Raw genomic sequence first — 15,456 nt, 5'->3', positions numbered from 1 at the left:
GCTTGAGGTCCTAAGGGTAGAGAGGCAGCCGCAGCCCAAGGCCGGGATGTCTCCAGCACCTTCCAGGCCAGCTGGCATGCTGAGGGGCAGACTCAGTGGTCTAGCAGCTGCCCCCCACCCCCTCCCCCTCCGTGGCAGCGTCCTCGCTCGGCCTGGCTGGGGATCCATGTGGGATGTGGGTGGCTCCAGCTGGCTCCAGCCCTGGAGGAGGGGAGGAGGGGACACAGAGTCTCTCGGCTGCAAACCCAGCCAGACTCGGACCCAGTGACAGCCCCACAGGCTGTGGGTGGGTCCTGCAGGTCCATGGCCTCCAGCATTAGGGGTGAGTTACCAAGTCAGAGATTTGCCAACTGCGCTGGGTCCCAACTGTGGCCTGGCCGTGAGGAGGTGGGGGAGGGGATCGACAGGTCCCCTCCCGCCCACAGTCCCCCCCAAATACACAGACCCCTGGAGATGCACACGTGCTAACACATACGTGCCAACAGACAAGTACACACAGACTAACACAAGCGCGCCGGAGACCGAAACACCCGAACGCTTGTACATGCAGACAGACACACAGACACAGAGGCAGACTTACAGACATGCAACGTGCTTAGACACAGACACACAGACACACCCAAACAGATGTGCAGAGACGTACAAGACAGACGGACAGACACACACACACCACTGCACGTGACCGTGTCCTTCTTCCCCACCAGTATCCTTTTATAGCTCACCCCTCCTCTGTCTGACTCAGTAGGGGATATGGTGTTGGGGACACTGGAGCCTCATCACACCCTTTCTAGGTCTCCTCCGCCTCCCATTGTCCTGCACCCCGTTTCCAGGCCATGTGAGCTGGGGACACCCCATGATGTTTCCTGAGCTGGAGCTCTGGACCGCACCCGAGGGAAGGGGGCTGAGCAGCACCCTTCTCTTTCCTTTAGCCCCTGCCTTCACCCCCTTCGGCCTCTCTCCAGGCAGCCCATCCCAGCCTCCCCGTTTGGATCCTGGGTCCCAGCCCGAAGGACTGTGTAAGGACGGGGTGACCCAGGGCATGTGGTAGCAGGAAGGGGGGGCCAATGCCTAGCTTAGGTGGTTCTGGAACTCCTGCCTGGAGCAGAGCATGGATTTCCCCAACTTCTGGATGAGGAGACAGACACCCAGAGAGGCGGAGCCACTCGCCCCAGGTCACACAGCAGCAAGGACTGTGGGTGGGCGCCTGTTGGTAAGGGCTGGCATGGGAGCCCACGGTGGCGGCTGCCTTGGGGGGGATGTGAGTTGACTCCGAGTCATAACCGCCTTCCTGACCTCTGCCCACCCCACTGAGTTACTCGGGGCAGGCCCAGTGGGGGAGGGCAAGTGTGAGCTGGCCCTTGAAATGGGCAGCATGGCCAGTGGTGGGGGCTGAAGGAGGCAAGGCTGTGGGCCAGGACACAGTGCAGGGGCCAGCTCAAGGCCTGGTCGGGGGTCAGTGGGGACGGACAAGTGAGGCTGTGAGGTGGGCAAGCCCATGGGGAAGGCGGGTTGGCTAGGTTTTCCTACCATGCTAAGGAGCCCTTCTCTGTCCTCCTCCTCAATTAGGGGACTCTGTGTCCCCAGGGCAGGAGGGGTGGATACTCCCCACCCTGTGGCTACTGAGGTTGCTGAACCCTCTGTTGAAGCGAAGGCCTTTGCCCTGTCACTCCCCCTCTTTGCTGTCGGGTGAGTGTGGGCGTGGGTACTAGGGCTTCATTTCGCCTCGCCCTTTTGAGACTTGAGTCCTCGGTCAGGCCCCAGCCAGCCTCAGCCCAGCGCCCTCTCTTCCCCACGGCGGGGCCTGAGCTCTGGGGTCAGACTGCCTGGGCTCATTCCCGGCTCTCCACACCCAAGGCTGCCTCCTGCGCTGGGCTGCGAGGCCACCTGACCATTCTGAGCAGAAGCGAGTGGCAGGACCCAGGCTGTGGGCTACCCAGGATGGCGGGCATAAAGCGCTCTGCGGGCGACAAGTAGCTGCCTTGATTCTGGCGCAGAGGGAACAGGGGCCCAGCTAGGAGTCGGGACTTGACATAGTCACAGGCTCTGGCTCTTGCCTCCTCCTGCTTGGCCCTGGACAGGCCTCCTCAGGACCCTTCTCCAGGAGCAGCCCCCTGCTGGGTCAGGCGACCCACTGTACGGCCTCACGGGGAGGCCGAGGCTGCCCCTGTCGTGTCCCCAAGGCCAACTTCTGCCAGGCTCTCCTGGAGGCGGCCCACCTGTCCCCTCACTGGAAGCCAGGCTTTGGGCGTGGAAGCGAGTCACCCGCAGTGGGTGCCCAAATGTAGCTGCTACCAGAAGCTTCCTTCCACTCCCCACAGATGCTTTAGAAACTGTGGTGGGGTGCACAATGACGACTGCTAGCTTTCTGAAGCCCCCACAGCCTGCTGGGTGCTGGGAATATTCCGTGGGCCTTCAGCTTTTCAGCGAGAACCCCGGGGGGCCCCCCTCCGGGGGAAGTTTGGGGGCGCAGGTGGGAGCTGCGCTGACAGCCGTGGTGTGGGGGTGTGCAGCCCCGCGGGCCAGTGGGACAGCAGGTCGGGGAGAAGCGCTGGATGCCACGCTCTCGGGCCCCACTGCGGACGCACGTGGACGCGTGTGAGGCTCTGCCCGTCGCCGAGCTGGGGCAGCTGACGTTGACAGGTACTGCCTGGCCCAGGTCACGTGGTGACGCGCAGAGCCACCAGCTCGCGGGCTTGACAGCTGGCCAGTGGGGAAGGCATCTGTCTGTGGACCTGGAAGACCCCCCACCCCCGGGGGAGGGGGTGGCAGGAAGCCTGCGTGGGGAGGACGGTGGGTTTGCTACACCCAGACAGATGGAGGGCCTGACAATGAGAATCCGATCCCCGCCTTCTTCTTTGACCATCCGGAGGGCCACCCATTCTCAAGGACATTTTCTGAACAGCCAAATATGCAAGGGTAGAGGAGGAGTCAGATCCAGGAAGCCCCCCCCCCCCACCCCGCCAGGGTCTCGGTTCAAGGTCAGAGGAGGCTGGCCAGGTCTCCCAGGCATTCAGACACTCCACGCTTCTCACGGGACCGGACGCTGCTACAGGCAGGGCTCTGAGGGCAAGTTCTTGGCACCGTAAAGCTTCACTCCTGGGAAAACCTTTGTGATAACCAAGTAATCTGGGCCAGCGAGGAAGCAACCTCCTCCAAAGCCATGCAGCTTGGTGAGCACACGCTCGGGTGTCGGTGCTCTGAACACAAGGCCTTTCCCATCACGTCACTGAAATGGGGCTCTCAAGTAGGCAGAAGTGGAGGCCTAGAAGCTTCCTAGCAGGGCCGGGTCATGGCATTAGCAGCCAGCCAAACATGGGGCTTTGTTTTCTTTTGCTGAAGGATATGGGATACGAAGGATATGCTGAAGGGATATGCGAGTGTGTGTGAATGTGAGTGTATTTCCTCCCAGGTCTGCAGGTAAAGGGACAGATCAGAAGGGCATCGGTCTAGCCCACCCATCCTAAGAGATCGACTGGGTGAGATGCCGAAGGAGCAGTGTTCAGAAAAGACTTTATGGGACTCTGGACCCCAGCATCCTTACTATGGCCCCAATGACAAGGTGTGGTCCCCATGATAAGAGCCTTGCAGCAGAGACACGTTCTCCTGGAGGGCTCTGGCTCCAGGGCAGGAGGCTGGCTTTGAAGAACATGGGCAAACTGATTCCCGAGCATATACAAGGCACCTGGCAGTGTGGGCACCCCTGGGTACCACAGTGAAGACCCTGCAGCATGGGACAGTGGACCCTCCACGGTGGTTATGGGGCTCTGTTAGTGCTCACAGGCTGAAGTCTGCTCACGCACGGTAGGGGTCAAAGCTCTTTGCAAGCAACAGAAACAGACGTTAGCTAATGTAAGCAGAAGAGGAATTTATTAAGGGACGCCTGGGTGGCTCAGTCGGTTGAGCGTCTGCCTTCCGCTCGGGTCATGGTCCCAGGGTCCTGGGATCGAGCCCCGCATTGGGCTCCCTGCTCCACGGGAAGCCTGCTTCTCCCTCTCCCACTCCCCCTGCTTGTGTTCCCTCTCTCACTGTGTCTCTCTCTGTCAAATAAATAAAATCTTAAAAAAAAAAAAAAAAAAGAAGAGGAATTTAGTAAAAGGAATTCAGAGCTCACAGAATCTTCAGGTAGACTTGAGAACAAAGCTTAGAGGCTACCCAGCCAAAAATGGGGGCCAAAATTGTCCCATGAACCTTGGCCCACGGCGACAGCCTGTCTCCCCCATTGCTGGGCACTGGACGTGGCTCCCGCTGCCCCAGCCCCCACCCAACCTTGGAAGGGATCCTGCGCAGTCCGCCGTGCTCTGCGTCCCTCATTTCCGATTCCAAATCAGGGGTGGGTGCTTCTGATGGGTGGCTCCCTGGTCCCCTACCTGTACCCACCCAGCTTGCAAAGGAAGCTGGCAAAGTGAGGTCCCAGCGTTTTCACCCTGTGCGGGAGGGCGGGCGGGTTCCGTTTTGTAGGGCAGTTGGGGTTGTCCGACATAGGAGAATGCTGAGAGGCTCAAGGACTTCAGATGTCCTTCACATCCATGCTACCATCAAGAAGAAGGGGATGAGCATTTGTGCAGTGCCTTCTACACCTGGCGGGGACGCTCCCAGCCTTTAAGGACCCTCTGTGATACCCTTCCTCGACTTCCCTAAAAGTACACCAGTCTGCCGGGTCCCCGATGCCCATGGGGCCCCTGGGACGGGGTTCCACTGTGCATGGCACCATCTGCTCAGTTGTGCGCACAGCGGGTGTGGATTTCCCAAGCCACAGTATTAAAGGTGGAAAAACCTGGATCCCCAAGTCACCACTTAGAGATGAGTGAGTCACCACTTAGAGCTCCCATGAGTCGGGAGCTCAGAAATGTACGCTGGTCTATCTGTAACTGAACTTAGCAAAGACGTCCACCCATTGCTTTCCAGCCCAACCTCCTCATCCCCTTTGAATTCAAATTGTTCGTTCAAGATTCAAATCCAATCAAGTCAGGAGTTCTGCCCCTCCTCCCTCTTGTGTCCTACTCCCCAGGAGGGGTGGCACTTGCTCTTGGGGGAGAGGCATCTATCTATATGGCCTCCCCCTGACATGTGTGATCTTCATGGGTTTTGGTCCATCCACCTGTGTCCTCCCAGAAGCAACTACGACCTTCTGACCTCTGGTTGCCGGGGTTACACAAACAACCCTTCAGCTGGACCACACATGGAGCCCCTCCAGGTCCATCAGCTGCTGTCAGCCCACCAAGTCCATCTCAGAGGTGCAGAAACTTCTGGATGTTCTCCCTCGTGACACGGGTGTGTAGGGGATTCAGGGGAGGGGCTAGCTCCCCTCAATTTCTACTCTCCTGGGGCTTCTCCATACAGCCAAGGGGAGGCTTTAGGAGGCCTCTTGAATTCTTAGGCCACATGTGGTAAGGAAAGGACAGATTCCCTCTGCCCTGGTGTCCCCTCTATGTATCTGGGATATTTTTCGTGCCGCCCTCTGCCTCAGCCCAGGGCAGGTGGCACCTGAGCTCCTTTGCAGGCCATCCATCTGTAGGGGTGCTCTGCTCTGCCCCTTCTCTCCCACCTACTGGCTGAGGCTTTATCTCTTGTTGGGTGGGATCTTGGCTTCTGTGATGACACATGCTTTCCCGCTCCCAGGGCTTACATCATCAGCTCCCTTCTCTCCAAGTTCAAAGCCAAGCTTTTGGACCTTCAGAAAAATTTTTCTCTCTCTAAACCCAGCTCTTGCATGGCTGTAGTCCGAACTCTGGGTTTCAAAGCTTCTTTTGCAACTCAAAGCCAAGGATTTGACCCTTTGTTCTGAGTTTCCCTTGGAGAGTGGAGAATACAGGAAGCCAACTTACGGGAATGGATATGTTGAAAATTGTCTCCGGTGGAGCATCAGTTAATATCTCAGAATGACAATCCCCAGGTCCCGTATTACTCCCTGAAGCTTCATGATCATTCTTCAAGAGAGGGTGACTGCGCCCATTCCTGGGCCAGGACTAGGGTGAAGGGAAGGAGGCCTTTTCCCAGGCACAAAATTCAGAGAAGTGCCGGAAAACTCAGCAATCAAGAGAAATAATAGTTGAACGCCATTACTTAAAAAAATAAAAGTGAATGCAAAAAATTCAAATGAACAAAATACCAACATTTTAAGTAAAGACAGCTTGAGTACTGTTGATTTTCCCTTTTGCCAGAGGCTTTGATATGGTTCATCATAGATAGCACTGATAACTGATCCTATCTTCATTTAAAATTTTAATATTTTGTTCATCATAGACTTTTTGCATCAATTTTGGATTTAAAAATATTGCATTAAACTGTCACTTATCTTGATTACTGAGTCTTCTTTGGCGCCCCCTTAAATTTTGTGCCTTGCTCACCAACCCCTAGCCCTGGGTTCCTTCTCCAGATGTGAAAATTAAGGTTCAGAGATGATGAGTAGCTCAGATGGAACAGATGGCCCCAAGACACATGAGGAAAAGACGGTCTCCATCTGTTCATTCAACACATATTCCTTGAGCGGGCTCAATGCAGTAAGCACAGGGCTGAGTATGTGGAATATCAGCAGACAAGGTCCCTACCCTCATAGAGCTTATATCTTATAACAGGGGAAACAGTTTTCAATCAAAGAATTCACAGGGAATTATTTCTTTAATTGGAATTGGAATAAGTACTTCGAAGGAGAAACGTGGAAGCTCGAGGATCTATAGCGTGGCGGCTTGATGTGCCCTGGAAGATTCTGGAAGGAGTCTCTGAGAGAGGAAAGTTTGAGCTGAAACCTTAAAGATGAGGAATGCGAGCCACGTCGAGAAGGAAGAGGAGAACCCAGCATGTGTCTAGAGGTCCTGGAACAGAGAGAAGCCGGCACATTTGAGAAACTGAGAGCAAGTGTGCTAGTCAGTCCAACAGCCCTTAAGTCTAAATGGCTAAACATACTAAAAATGTATTTCTTGGGGTGCCTGGGTGGCTCAGTCAGTTAAACGTCTGCCTTTGGGTCAGGTCATGATCTCAGGGTCCTGGGGGGATCGAGGCCCATGTCAGGCTCCCTGCTCATCGGGAAGCCTGCTTGTCCCTCTCCCTCTGATGCTCCCCCTGCTGTGCTCTCTCTGTCTCTCTCTCTCTCACATAAATAAATAAGATTTTTTTTAAAAAATTGTATTTCTCATTTGCCTCACAGTTTAATGTGGGTCGGGTCACTCATCTCTAAGTGGTGACTTGGGGATCCAGGTTTTTCCACCTTTAATACTGTAGAAAATCAAAGAGTGGAGGATTGTGTATGGATGTGGCATGTAGTACTTCTGCCCACCTCCACTGGCCCAGGGCTCAATCCAGCCCCACCCCATCGCCCTGGGAGAAGGAGTTGGGCTGAGTGCTCAGGAAGAAGAAGTTGTGACCCTCAGCAGCCCCTGCCCCAGAGAAGGGGACCAGAGCAGGCAAGTATTTGGCAGTCCTGGTCGAGACCTGGGTGTAGAGTGTCAGGGCAGAAGATCCAGCCTGCCCTTGACCACAGATGGAGGAATGTATTAACATAAGGGCAGCTGCTAGCCATGAGCACTGCAGCTTCTTCCTGGGAAAAGAAGGTGTCATGGCCAGAACCCCTTCGAATGGTCGGGTTCCCGTCCATGGCATGGAGGTGTGGCCTTTACTCTCGGCCTCTTTTGCTCCAGCTCTGGTGTCCCTGGAAGAGGTAAGGGAGAAGACTCACCTTCCAACAGTCCTGGCAGGTCACCCTCAGGGCTCAAGTTCCAGGGGAATGTGATCCTCAGGACATGTCTAGACTCTAGTTTCGAAGGAGTCTGGGGAGCAGGTTGGTAGTGGCTGAGCTAGCCTCATGAGTTTGGCTACCTAGTGAAGGGCCCTGGGCTAATCATGGGTCGGAGACTGCCTGGAATTTGCTAATAGGCAAACCCTGAAGCCCAGATCACAGCCCTGGGGTGCCCCTGGACTTGGGAACCTCCTTGCTCTGCCTTCTTGAACCTGTTTGAGGTTCCTAGGCTTGTCCTGTGCGTCCTAGGACGCCCCCAGTTGGTCAAACACACCGAGCCCTGGGGCCTGGGATCAAAATCTCCAAGTAGGGCAGTCCTGGAACCTTTTTGCTGTTTGCAGGATGGGGGCAAGCGTTTAGACAACCTGGGTGCTTTCTTCAATTTCCCCCAGCCGAGAGAGACAATGAGACATAGTAGGAGAAGCCCAGACGTTGCAATAGGATGGCCTGGCTTTGCCCCTTCCCAGCTGGGTAACCTTGATCGAGCTACTTCGCGGGATCTGTTTTCTCATCAGTCAAAGAAGGGGCATTTAGTACTGCCTGGCAAAACTGTGCTGGGAGGTGGATGAGATGATCTACAGGTGCTCAGTAAGTGATAAGCAGCGTTTTCCTGTGGAAGAGAATCAAAACGACAGGGGTATGAGTTGCACAAACTCCTCCCCCCGACACACACACACACACACACACACACACACACACCCCTTTCTTACAGCCGCAGCCAAATGGATTCTGTTGAAATACGTGTCAGATTGTTTGCCACTCTTCTGCTCAAAGTTCCCCAGTGACCTCTCTCACCCAGAGTCAAACCAAAGCGTCCGCAAAAGCCACGGCCCCGCTGAGGTCTGCCCCCTCCTCACTAGCTGTCTCTGGCCTCATCTGTAACCATACTCCTCCTTGCTCCCCAGGCTCCTTGCTGCTCCAGAACCCTCTCCCCCTCCCCACTCCTGCCCCAGGGTCTTGGCCCCACCACCCCCTCTGCCTGGAATGCATTTCCCCTTGACATCTGTCTGCAAGGTTTGCCCTCTCTCTTCCTTCCCATCTTTTCTCCAAGGCCATCCCGTCAAGGAGGTCTCCCCAGCCACTCTGTTTTAAATGGGGTCCTCCATCCTCCTTCTCTCTCTCCCTTGCTTCATTTCCTGCATAGCCTGACTAGCCCCTGACCGACTGTGGATGCATTTTGTTGCTTATCTCCACTCACAGGGATAGAAGTTCTACAGTCAGGGGTTTTTGTCTACAATGTTCACATTCACAGCAATCCCCAGTGCCTGGGCACACAAGTAGGGACTTCCTGTTTGTTGAATGAATACCTGAATGGAGGCAAGGACTCAAGTTGGGGGGCGATGCAGGTCAGGGGAGTGAGGCGTGGCATGAAGGACACATGGTCAATGTCCCTTTTCTCCGAATGAGGGAGTTGGACTAGACCCCAGGAGATCATGAACCCCTGGGAATCGTGCACATCAATGATGAGTTCCTGTCTCCACGCATTGTTCTGGGATGAGGGTCCCTAACTTCTTGCGGACATTTAACAAAGCTCAGCATCATCCCTGCTCTGGTGTTTCCTGGTTGGATCTAATAGGCTCAAAGCCTTGCTAAGAACCTACGATGCTGACACTCCACGATCTTATTCTAGTCTCAGCAACCCCAGTGGTCCTGGCCCCAGAGAGGGGAATGGGAGCCAGAGGGGGCCTTGGCAGGATCAGCGCGGGGGAGGGGGGGGGAAACGCACGGGAGGGCACAAAGGAGACTTTTGTATGACTACATGTGCTGCCTTCTTTTTATTTAAAAGAACATAGATGTATAGCAAGTATGACAAAATGTGAACAATTGTCAACGCTGGATGCCGGGCACAGGGGTGTTTGTCACAGAGAGCTTTGTACTTTTTCTGTATTTCAAAAATTTATTTTAAAAAAACCCACACAGATTTGGAGGTGGGCAGGGCAGTTATAGCTCGTGAAGAGGCATAGAGAAGCCGTTTCTGGGGGGCCTGAGGGACGTGCACTTTGGGCATTTTTCCGGGGTGTGTGTGTGTGTGTGCGCGCGTGTGTGGGCAGAGGGGACGGCTGGGTCCGAGCCCATCCCTGGAGCCATTGGAGCCCTTTCTTCCCTCCCCGCTGCTCCCCCTTCCCGGGTCTCAGTTTCCTGCCTTCCTGGGGAGCAGGGAAAGGCTGAGAGGCCCCGTGCTGGGGGTGAAGCTAATTCATTAGTGATGCTCGACAAGGACCGGGCGCCTGCAGCGCTCGCGTGATTCATCAACATGATTGCCCGGCTGCCAGCCTGCGTGGGCCCCGAACGCCAGCACATTTTACCTTTACCCACCGAGAAGGTCCTGGTGGGAGGTGAAGGCACATGATCTACCCAGAGCAAGAAAAAGATTCGGAGGAAAAAGAGAGGGCTGGTCCCCTGTGCCCTTGAACCAGGAAGCTCTGCCAGGCCGGTGCTGGATTTGCAGGGGCTCCTGTGGCTCCTGCCAGGTCCGTAGAGCCCAAGAGGGCCGCCTGGTGCTGGAGTGCCAGTTCCGAGAACGTGGCAAGGGGGGTGGGGGGTGCTGGCGGGGCTTCCTCCTCCACAGCGAATGTTCCCTTGGGGAAACTGCCTGGGGGGCGGCGGCGGGGGGGGGGGTGGGGGGTGGGGTGGGGGAGGGTGAGAGGGAGGGGCTCATCCTCTTCCCCAGTAGCCTGGCTGGGTTCTCTTCGGCTTTTTGGTCTCTTCCAAAAAGTCTCCCAAATGAGTAGAAGAAAGAGTTGGGTTGGGGCTTAGATGAAGTACAGAAGGAGCTCAGAAGCCTCTTACACCCCAGGTCTGGTGTCTGGGCTCCACTTAATCTCTGCCTGAGTCCCCTGCCTCGGCTCAGAGTCCCGCCTTCATTTTGCGAGTGCCCCTCCCAGGACAGGGGTCCGTGGCTGGGTTCCTGGCTCACAGCGATACCTGCCTCTGTCTCCCATCAGCTGTTCACCCCATGCCTTTTCATCCCTTTATCCAACAAGTATATATGGCGCATCTGAGCAAAAGAAGCCAGGAACAAGGAAAAAAAAGAAAAGAACAGGCACTGAATAATCTCATTTATATGAAATTCAAGAACAGGCAAAACTGATCCGTGATGATAAAGGTCACACTCATGGTTGCCTCTGGGAGGCGGGGATTGACTGAAAGAGGCTCAGGGGAGCTCTGAGTGATGGAAGTATTACATGGGTGTTTACATTTGTCAAAACTCATCAAACTGTACACTTACGATCTCAGCATTTCATGGTATGTAAAGTTTGTTTCCATTTAAAAAATGTTAGAAGTTTTCACTGAATACCTACTACGTGCTAGACATGGTGCTGCAGCGAAGGAGATAAACTTGTCTGCCCCGGGAGGTGACATTCCAGCTTACAAGTGGTTCTCATGCTCTCCTGGCATTGGCCACTCTCTGCCCCTGGGCTGGCCTCCCTCTCTGCCTGCAGTGGGGATGGGGGTGGGTCAAAGGATCAGGGTGCATCAGGGATGGGGGTGGGTCAGGGTGCTGCAGGGGACAGGGTCAGTTACACGCGCACACGAGCCAGGTTCAAGGGGAGGCAGGATGGAAGAAGCATCGAGCCTGCAGACGCCGCTGCCTGGATGTAACTTCTACTGGCTGTGGTGACCTTAAGCAGATTCCCTAATCCCTCTCAGGCCACTTTCCTCATCTTCCACATGGGACTAATGATGCTTTCCTTGTAGCTTTGGCAGGAGAGTTAGAGGCTCCGGGGTGAGAAAATTCGTTGTTTCTTATATGTTAGTGTGGTACAATGATTAAGAGCACAAATCCCAGCCACTCACCAGCGCGGTGACCTTGGGCAGGTCACCCAAGTCAAACCCCTCAGAGCCTCAGTTTCTCCGCCTTTAACTTTGGGGTAATGAGGGTACCGAGCTCAGACGTGTTGCAAGGATTCAGTGCAATGCTCTTAGTAGAGCGCTGGGCACATGGCAGGCTCGGAGGACACGGGGGCGAGGGTTTCTGCCAAGAGCTCTGGCAGGAGGGCTCTGAATGGGAGGGAAGAAGGCAGGGGCACACAGCTGTTGGTGGGAGCATGCGCAAGAGAGTTACAGAATGACCGTGGTCATCCTTGGTGGTGCTCAAAGGGGCTCACGTGTCCCTGTCCTCTGCCCACCGCAGCCACACGCAGACCTCGAACGCAGCTGGAGGGACAAGGCAGGAGACTGGAGCGGGAGCGCACTGACGAGGAACCCGTTGCGCAGTGGGGGCGGGGGATGGGGTCCAGCCCAGCCCGGGTCCCCACAAAGCCTCCGATGTGACCCACCCTGAAAAGGGCCAGAAGGGAACACCGCTCCGAGTTACTATCCTAAAGTGAGAATGGGCGCAAGCCGTTGGCGACGAAGAGCCGGCACTGACCGCGCCCCTCAGTCCCTCCCCGAGAGCCACTCGGCCAGAGTCCCGGGTCGCGCGCCACGTTTCCTAGGTCCTCGGTTCCTTCTAACTTGCTGCTCCGGGTCCACACAACCGCTCGCCCAACGGCTCGTCGTGTTGCAGGTGCAGACAGCGTCGGACGTCGGGTCGCTGTGGGCGCGGCGCCCGGCCTTCGGGGCGCGGACCTGGGGTTGCCTCGGCGTGCACGGCTCCCGGGGCGGGTCGCCCGGGCCGGCGGGGGGCGGGCCTGGGCGCCGGGTCCCCGCTCGGGTGGCACCTCGGCCCCGCCCCGCCCCGCCCCCCGTCCGCCTCATTGGCAGCCGCACACGCGTCGGGGGTTGCCAGGGCGACGGGTCGCGGAGCCGCAAGTCAGCGCGAACCCGAGCCAGTCGGCCTCCGGCGGAGGGAGCGGGGGAGGCCGGAGGGCGGGCGGCGCAGCGTGGCGGCGGGGCCCCGAGAGGGCGCCTCCTCCCCGGCCCGGCCCGGCCCCCCTCCCGGCGCAGGGACAGGCTGGGGCGGGGGGCCCCCCCGGAGCCGGCGCGGCCTCGGCCCCGTCGGGGAGGCCCGGGGGCGGCCGGGGCGGGGCGATGCCGGGAGGCGGCGGCGGCGGCGGCGGCGGCGGCGGCGGCAGCGGCCCGGGCCGGGGCCCGTGACCATGGGCATCGCCGAGTCCACGCCGGACGAGCTGCCGTCGGACGCCGAGGAGCAGCTGCGCAGCGGCGAGCAGCAGCTGGAGCTGAGCGGGAGGCGGCTGCGGCGGCTGCCGAGCGCCGTGTGCGCGCTGAGCCGCCTGCAGAAGCTCTACGTGAGCGGCACCGGGCTGCGCGAGCTGCCCGAGGAGATCGAGGAGCTGCGCGAGCTGCGCATCCTGGCGCTCGACTTCAACAAACTCGAGCGCCTGCCCGACGGCCTGTGTCGCCTGCCGCGCCTCACGCGCCTCTACCTGGGCGGCAACCGGCTGCTGGCGCTGCCCGCGGACTTCGCGCAGCTGCAGAGCCTGCGCTGCCTCTGGATCGAGGGCAACTTCCTGCGGCGCTTCCCGCGGCCGCTGCTGCGCCTGGTGGCGCTGCAGTCGCTGCAGATGGGCGACAACCGGCTGCGCGCGCTGCCCGCCGAGCTGCCGCGCATGACGGGCCTGCGCGGCCTGTGGCTCTACGGGAACCGCTTCGAGGAGTTCCCGCCCGCGCTGCTGCGCATGGGCCGCCTGCACATCCTCGACCTGGACCGCAACCGCCTGGGCGGCTTCCCCGACCTGCACCCGCTGCGCGCCCTGCGCGTCTTCTCCTACGACCACAACCCGGTCACTGGGCCCCCGCGCGTCGCCGACACCGTCTTCCTCGTGGGCGAGGGCGCCGTCGAGCGCATGGCCGAGCGCGACGAGCCCACGCCCCGGCCGCCGCCCCGGCGCCCAGCTCGGGCCTTTGAGGATGAGGAGGAAGAAGACCTACTCATAGGGGGCGGTGGCCCCCGGGCTCTGGGGCCCCCCGGGGGCAGCCTCCCCGCCCTGGAAGCCGCTGCAGGACTGGGCACCTGAGCCTATGCTCTGGGTGATGGACTTGGGCCATTCTGGGAGGAGGGGCTCTGGGAAGGTCTGTGGGAACGGTGGACCCCTACCACGGGGCACTGGAGGGGCCACTTGGGGCGAGCTGTAGGGACAGGCAGGCCTGGGCGTCATCTTCACATACTCCTCGTTGGTAAGCAGCCTGCCACCTGGCTCATCTCCGGGCAGTCCTCAGACAGAGAAGTCCTGGCTCGGTCTAGTCCCCTCTGGCTCTGTCCCGTCTGACAGAGTCACTGACAGCACAGTGGGGATGCTGGCTTCCTCCTGGAGCCGTGTCCGCGCTGTCCCGGAATCACCACCTCTGGCTGAGTCTGGATGCCCAGGGTGCCACACCAGCCCCTCCTCCTCCTGGAGTTTGGATCTCCTAGACCCACCCTTCCTGGTGCAGGAGCAGCTACCTCTGGGGTGGGCCACAAGCCCGTGTGAGCCCGAACTGTCCTTGGAGGAGGGCCTGGGCCGAGCGCCAGTGCCCAGGACAGAAGTGGGAGAGTGGGATTGGGGCCCTAACACCGAAGCTGCCCTTGCCCCTCCACTGGGGCTCATTGCACATACCTCCCTTCCCAGGCCCCCTAAAACTTGCATGGGGGAGGGGGCGCTTAGAAGGCAGGGTCTCCACCCCCACCTTTGATTCTGTTCTGTTCTCTTGTGCCTGGAATCTCGCTGGGAGCCGAGCGCTCTCTCCCCCTTCCCCACAGCCTGAGCCTTCCAGCTGTCAAGTTTGAAAAGAAGCCACTGGGCCTCTAGGGCCTCCTGCACGGAGGAGAGAGGCTCTCTGCTCTGGGAGGCTGTTCCAGTGCCTCTCCCACTGCCTGCACTCTCCATTCCCTTAAATGGGCACAGTCGGGGTGGCTGGCACGGCGTGGGGCACGGGACAAGCGCTGTGTCCCTCCACTCCGTCACCAGGGACAACCTCAGGGGCTGAGGAGTGGGGTGTCGTTCTGCAATTCCCAGGGCCAGATCTTTCCCATCCAAGCAATAACGGAAGGAGGGGGCCAGGGCTAGGGACACTCAGGGACACTGTCAGGGGCAGGGGCCCCACGTGGTAGTGTTTTCTTTAGGAAGAAAAAAAAAACCTGGCTGTAAACATAAATAATATTTCTTGGAGAAAGAATGTGCGTTTCCCACATGCCTGTTTATTTATAAGCCCTGGGAGCACCGCGTCCCATGGCTGTGGGGAACCTGGGCTCCCTGTGGCACTGCGGTCTTGCCCACGTGCACCAGCTCTGTGTCAGGCGGGCCGTGGCCAACAGCTGTGTCCTGCCTGGGGACCAAGCGCCTGTCCTCAGTTACATTTGGCTTTGGCTGCTCGAGGCTGGCCTCCTGTCCCGCTGTCCCTCGCTCTGCCCGCCAGGCAACCCCCCTTCACTCCCTTTCCTGTTCTTTCCAGCTTGCTTCGAAGGTTCCCAGCTCTTAATATAATCTGAATCTCCCTCAAGCTGGGCTGACCTTTCTCTCTTCTTTCACTGGTACTCAGCCCCCTCTCTCGCCCCCTCTCCATGTGTCTATTCTTCCCTCCTTCCATATCCCTCACTCCGTTTTCCTTTTTCTTAGTCTCTCCCTCTTTATCTCTTTTTTACTCAGTTATGGTATTACTTTCTCCCCTCATTGTTCTGGGGAAAAAAAGGAAAGTTTTAAAGAAAACATCATGAAGCCTCAAGCCTAGAGGCCCATCTCCCCATGAGAAGATGCTGCCGGCCACCATCACCATGGCAACAGGGCTGATGTCATACAAGGCCCAAAGGTCGGCCCAGCAGCTCTGTTGGTCACCGGGCTGGG

General features: G+C 58.0%; 1 protein-coding gene across 1 annotated transcript; it reads left to right on the top strand.

Annotated features, from left to right (window-relative positions):
* Positions 1 to 12,774: 12,774 nt before the first annotated feature.
* On the top strand, positions 12,775 to 14,777 carry LRRC10B (leucine rich repeat containing 10B). Its single transcript, XM_045892564.3, has one exon. It carries the CDS (start codon positions 12,775 to 12,777, stop codon positions 13,651 to 13,653), a length of 879 nt encoding a protein of 292 aa, XP_045748520.1. The 3' UTR covers positions 13,654 to 14,777.
* The last annotated feature ends 679 nt before the right edge of the window (positions 14,778 to 15,456 follow it).

Source organism: Mirounga angustirostris, unplaced genomic scaffold (assembly GCF_029215605.1).
Source record: "Mirounga angustirostris isolate CCGP_5_RB_7025 unplaced genomic scaffold, mMirAng1.0.hap1 SCAF_13, whole genome shotgun sequence".
Taxonomy (NCBI): domain Eukaryota; kingdom Metazoa; phylum Chordata; class Mammalia; order Carnivora; family Phocidae; genus Mirounga; species Mirounga angustirostris.
This window is presented reverse-complemented; position numbering and strand designations above follow the sequence as displayed.

What these genes read in the sequence shown, in the direction of transcription:
- LRRC10B (XM_045892564.3), top strand. Translation starts at nt 12,775, where the DNA reads ATGGGCATCGCCGAGTCCACGCCGGACGAGCTGCCGTCGGACGCCGAG.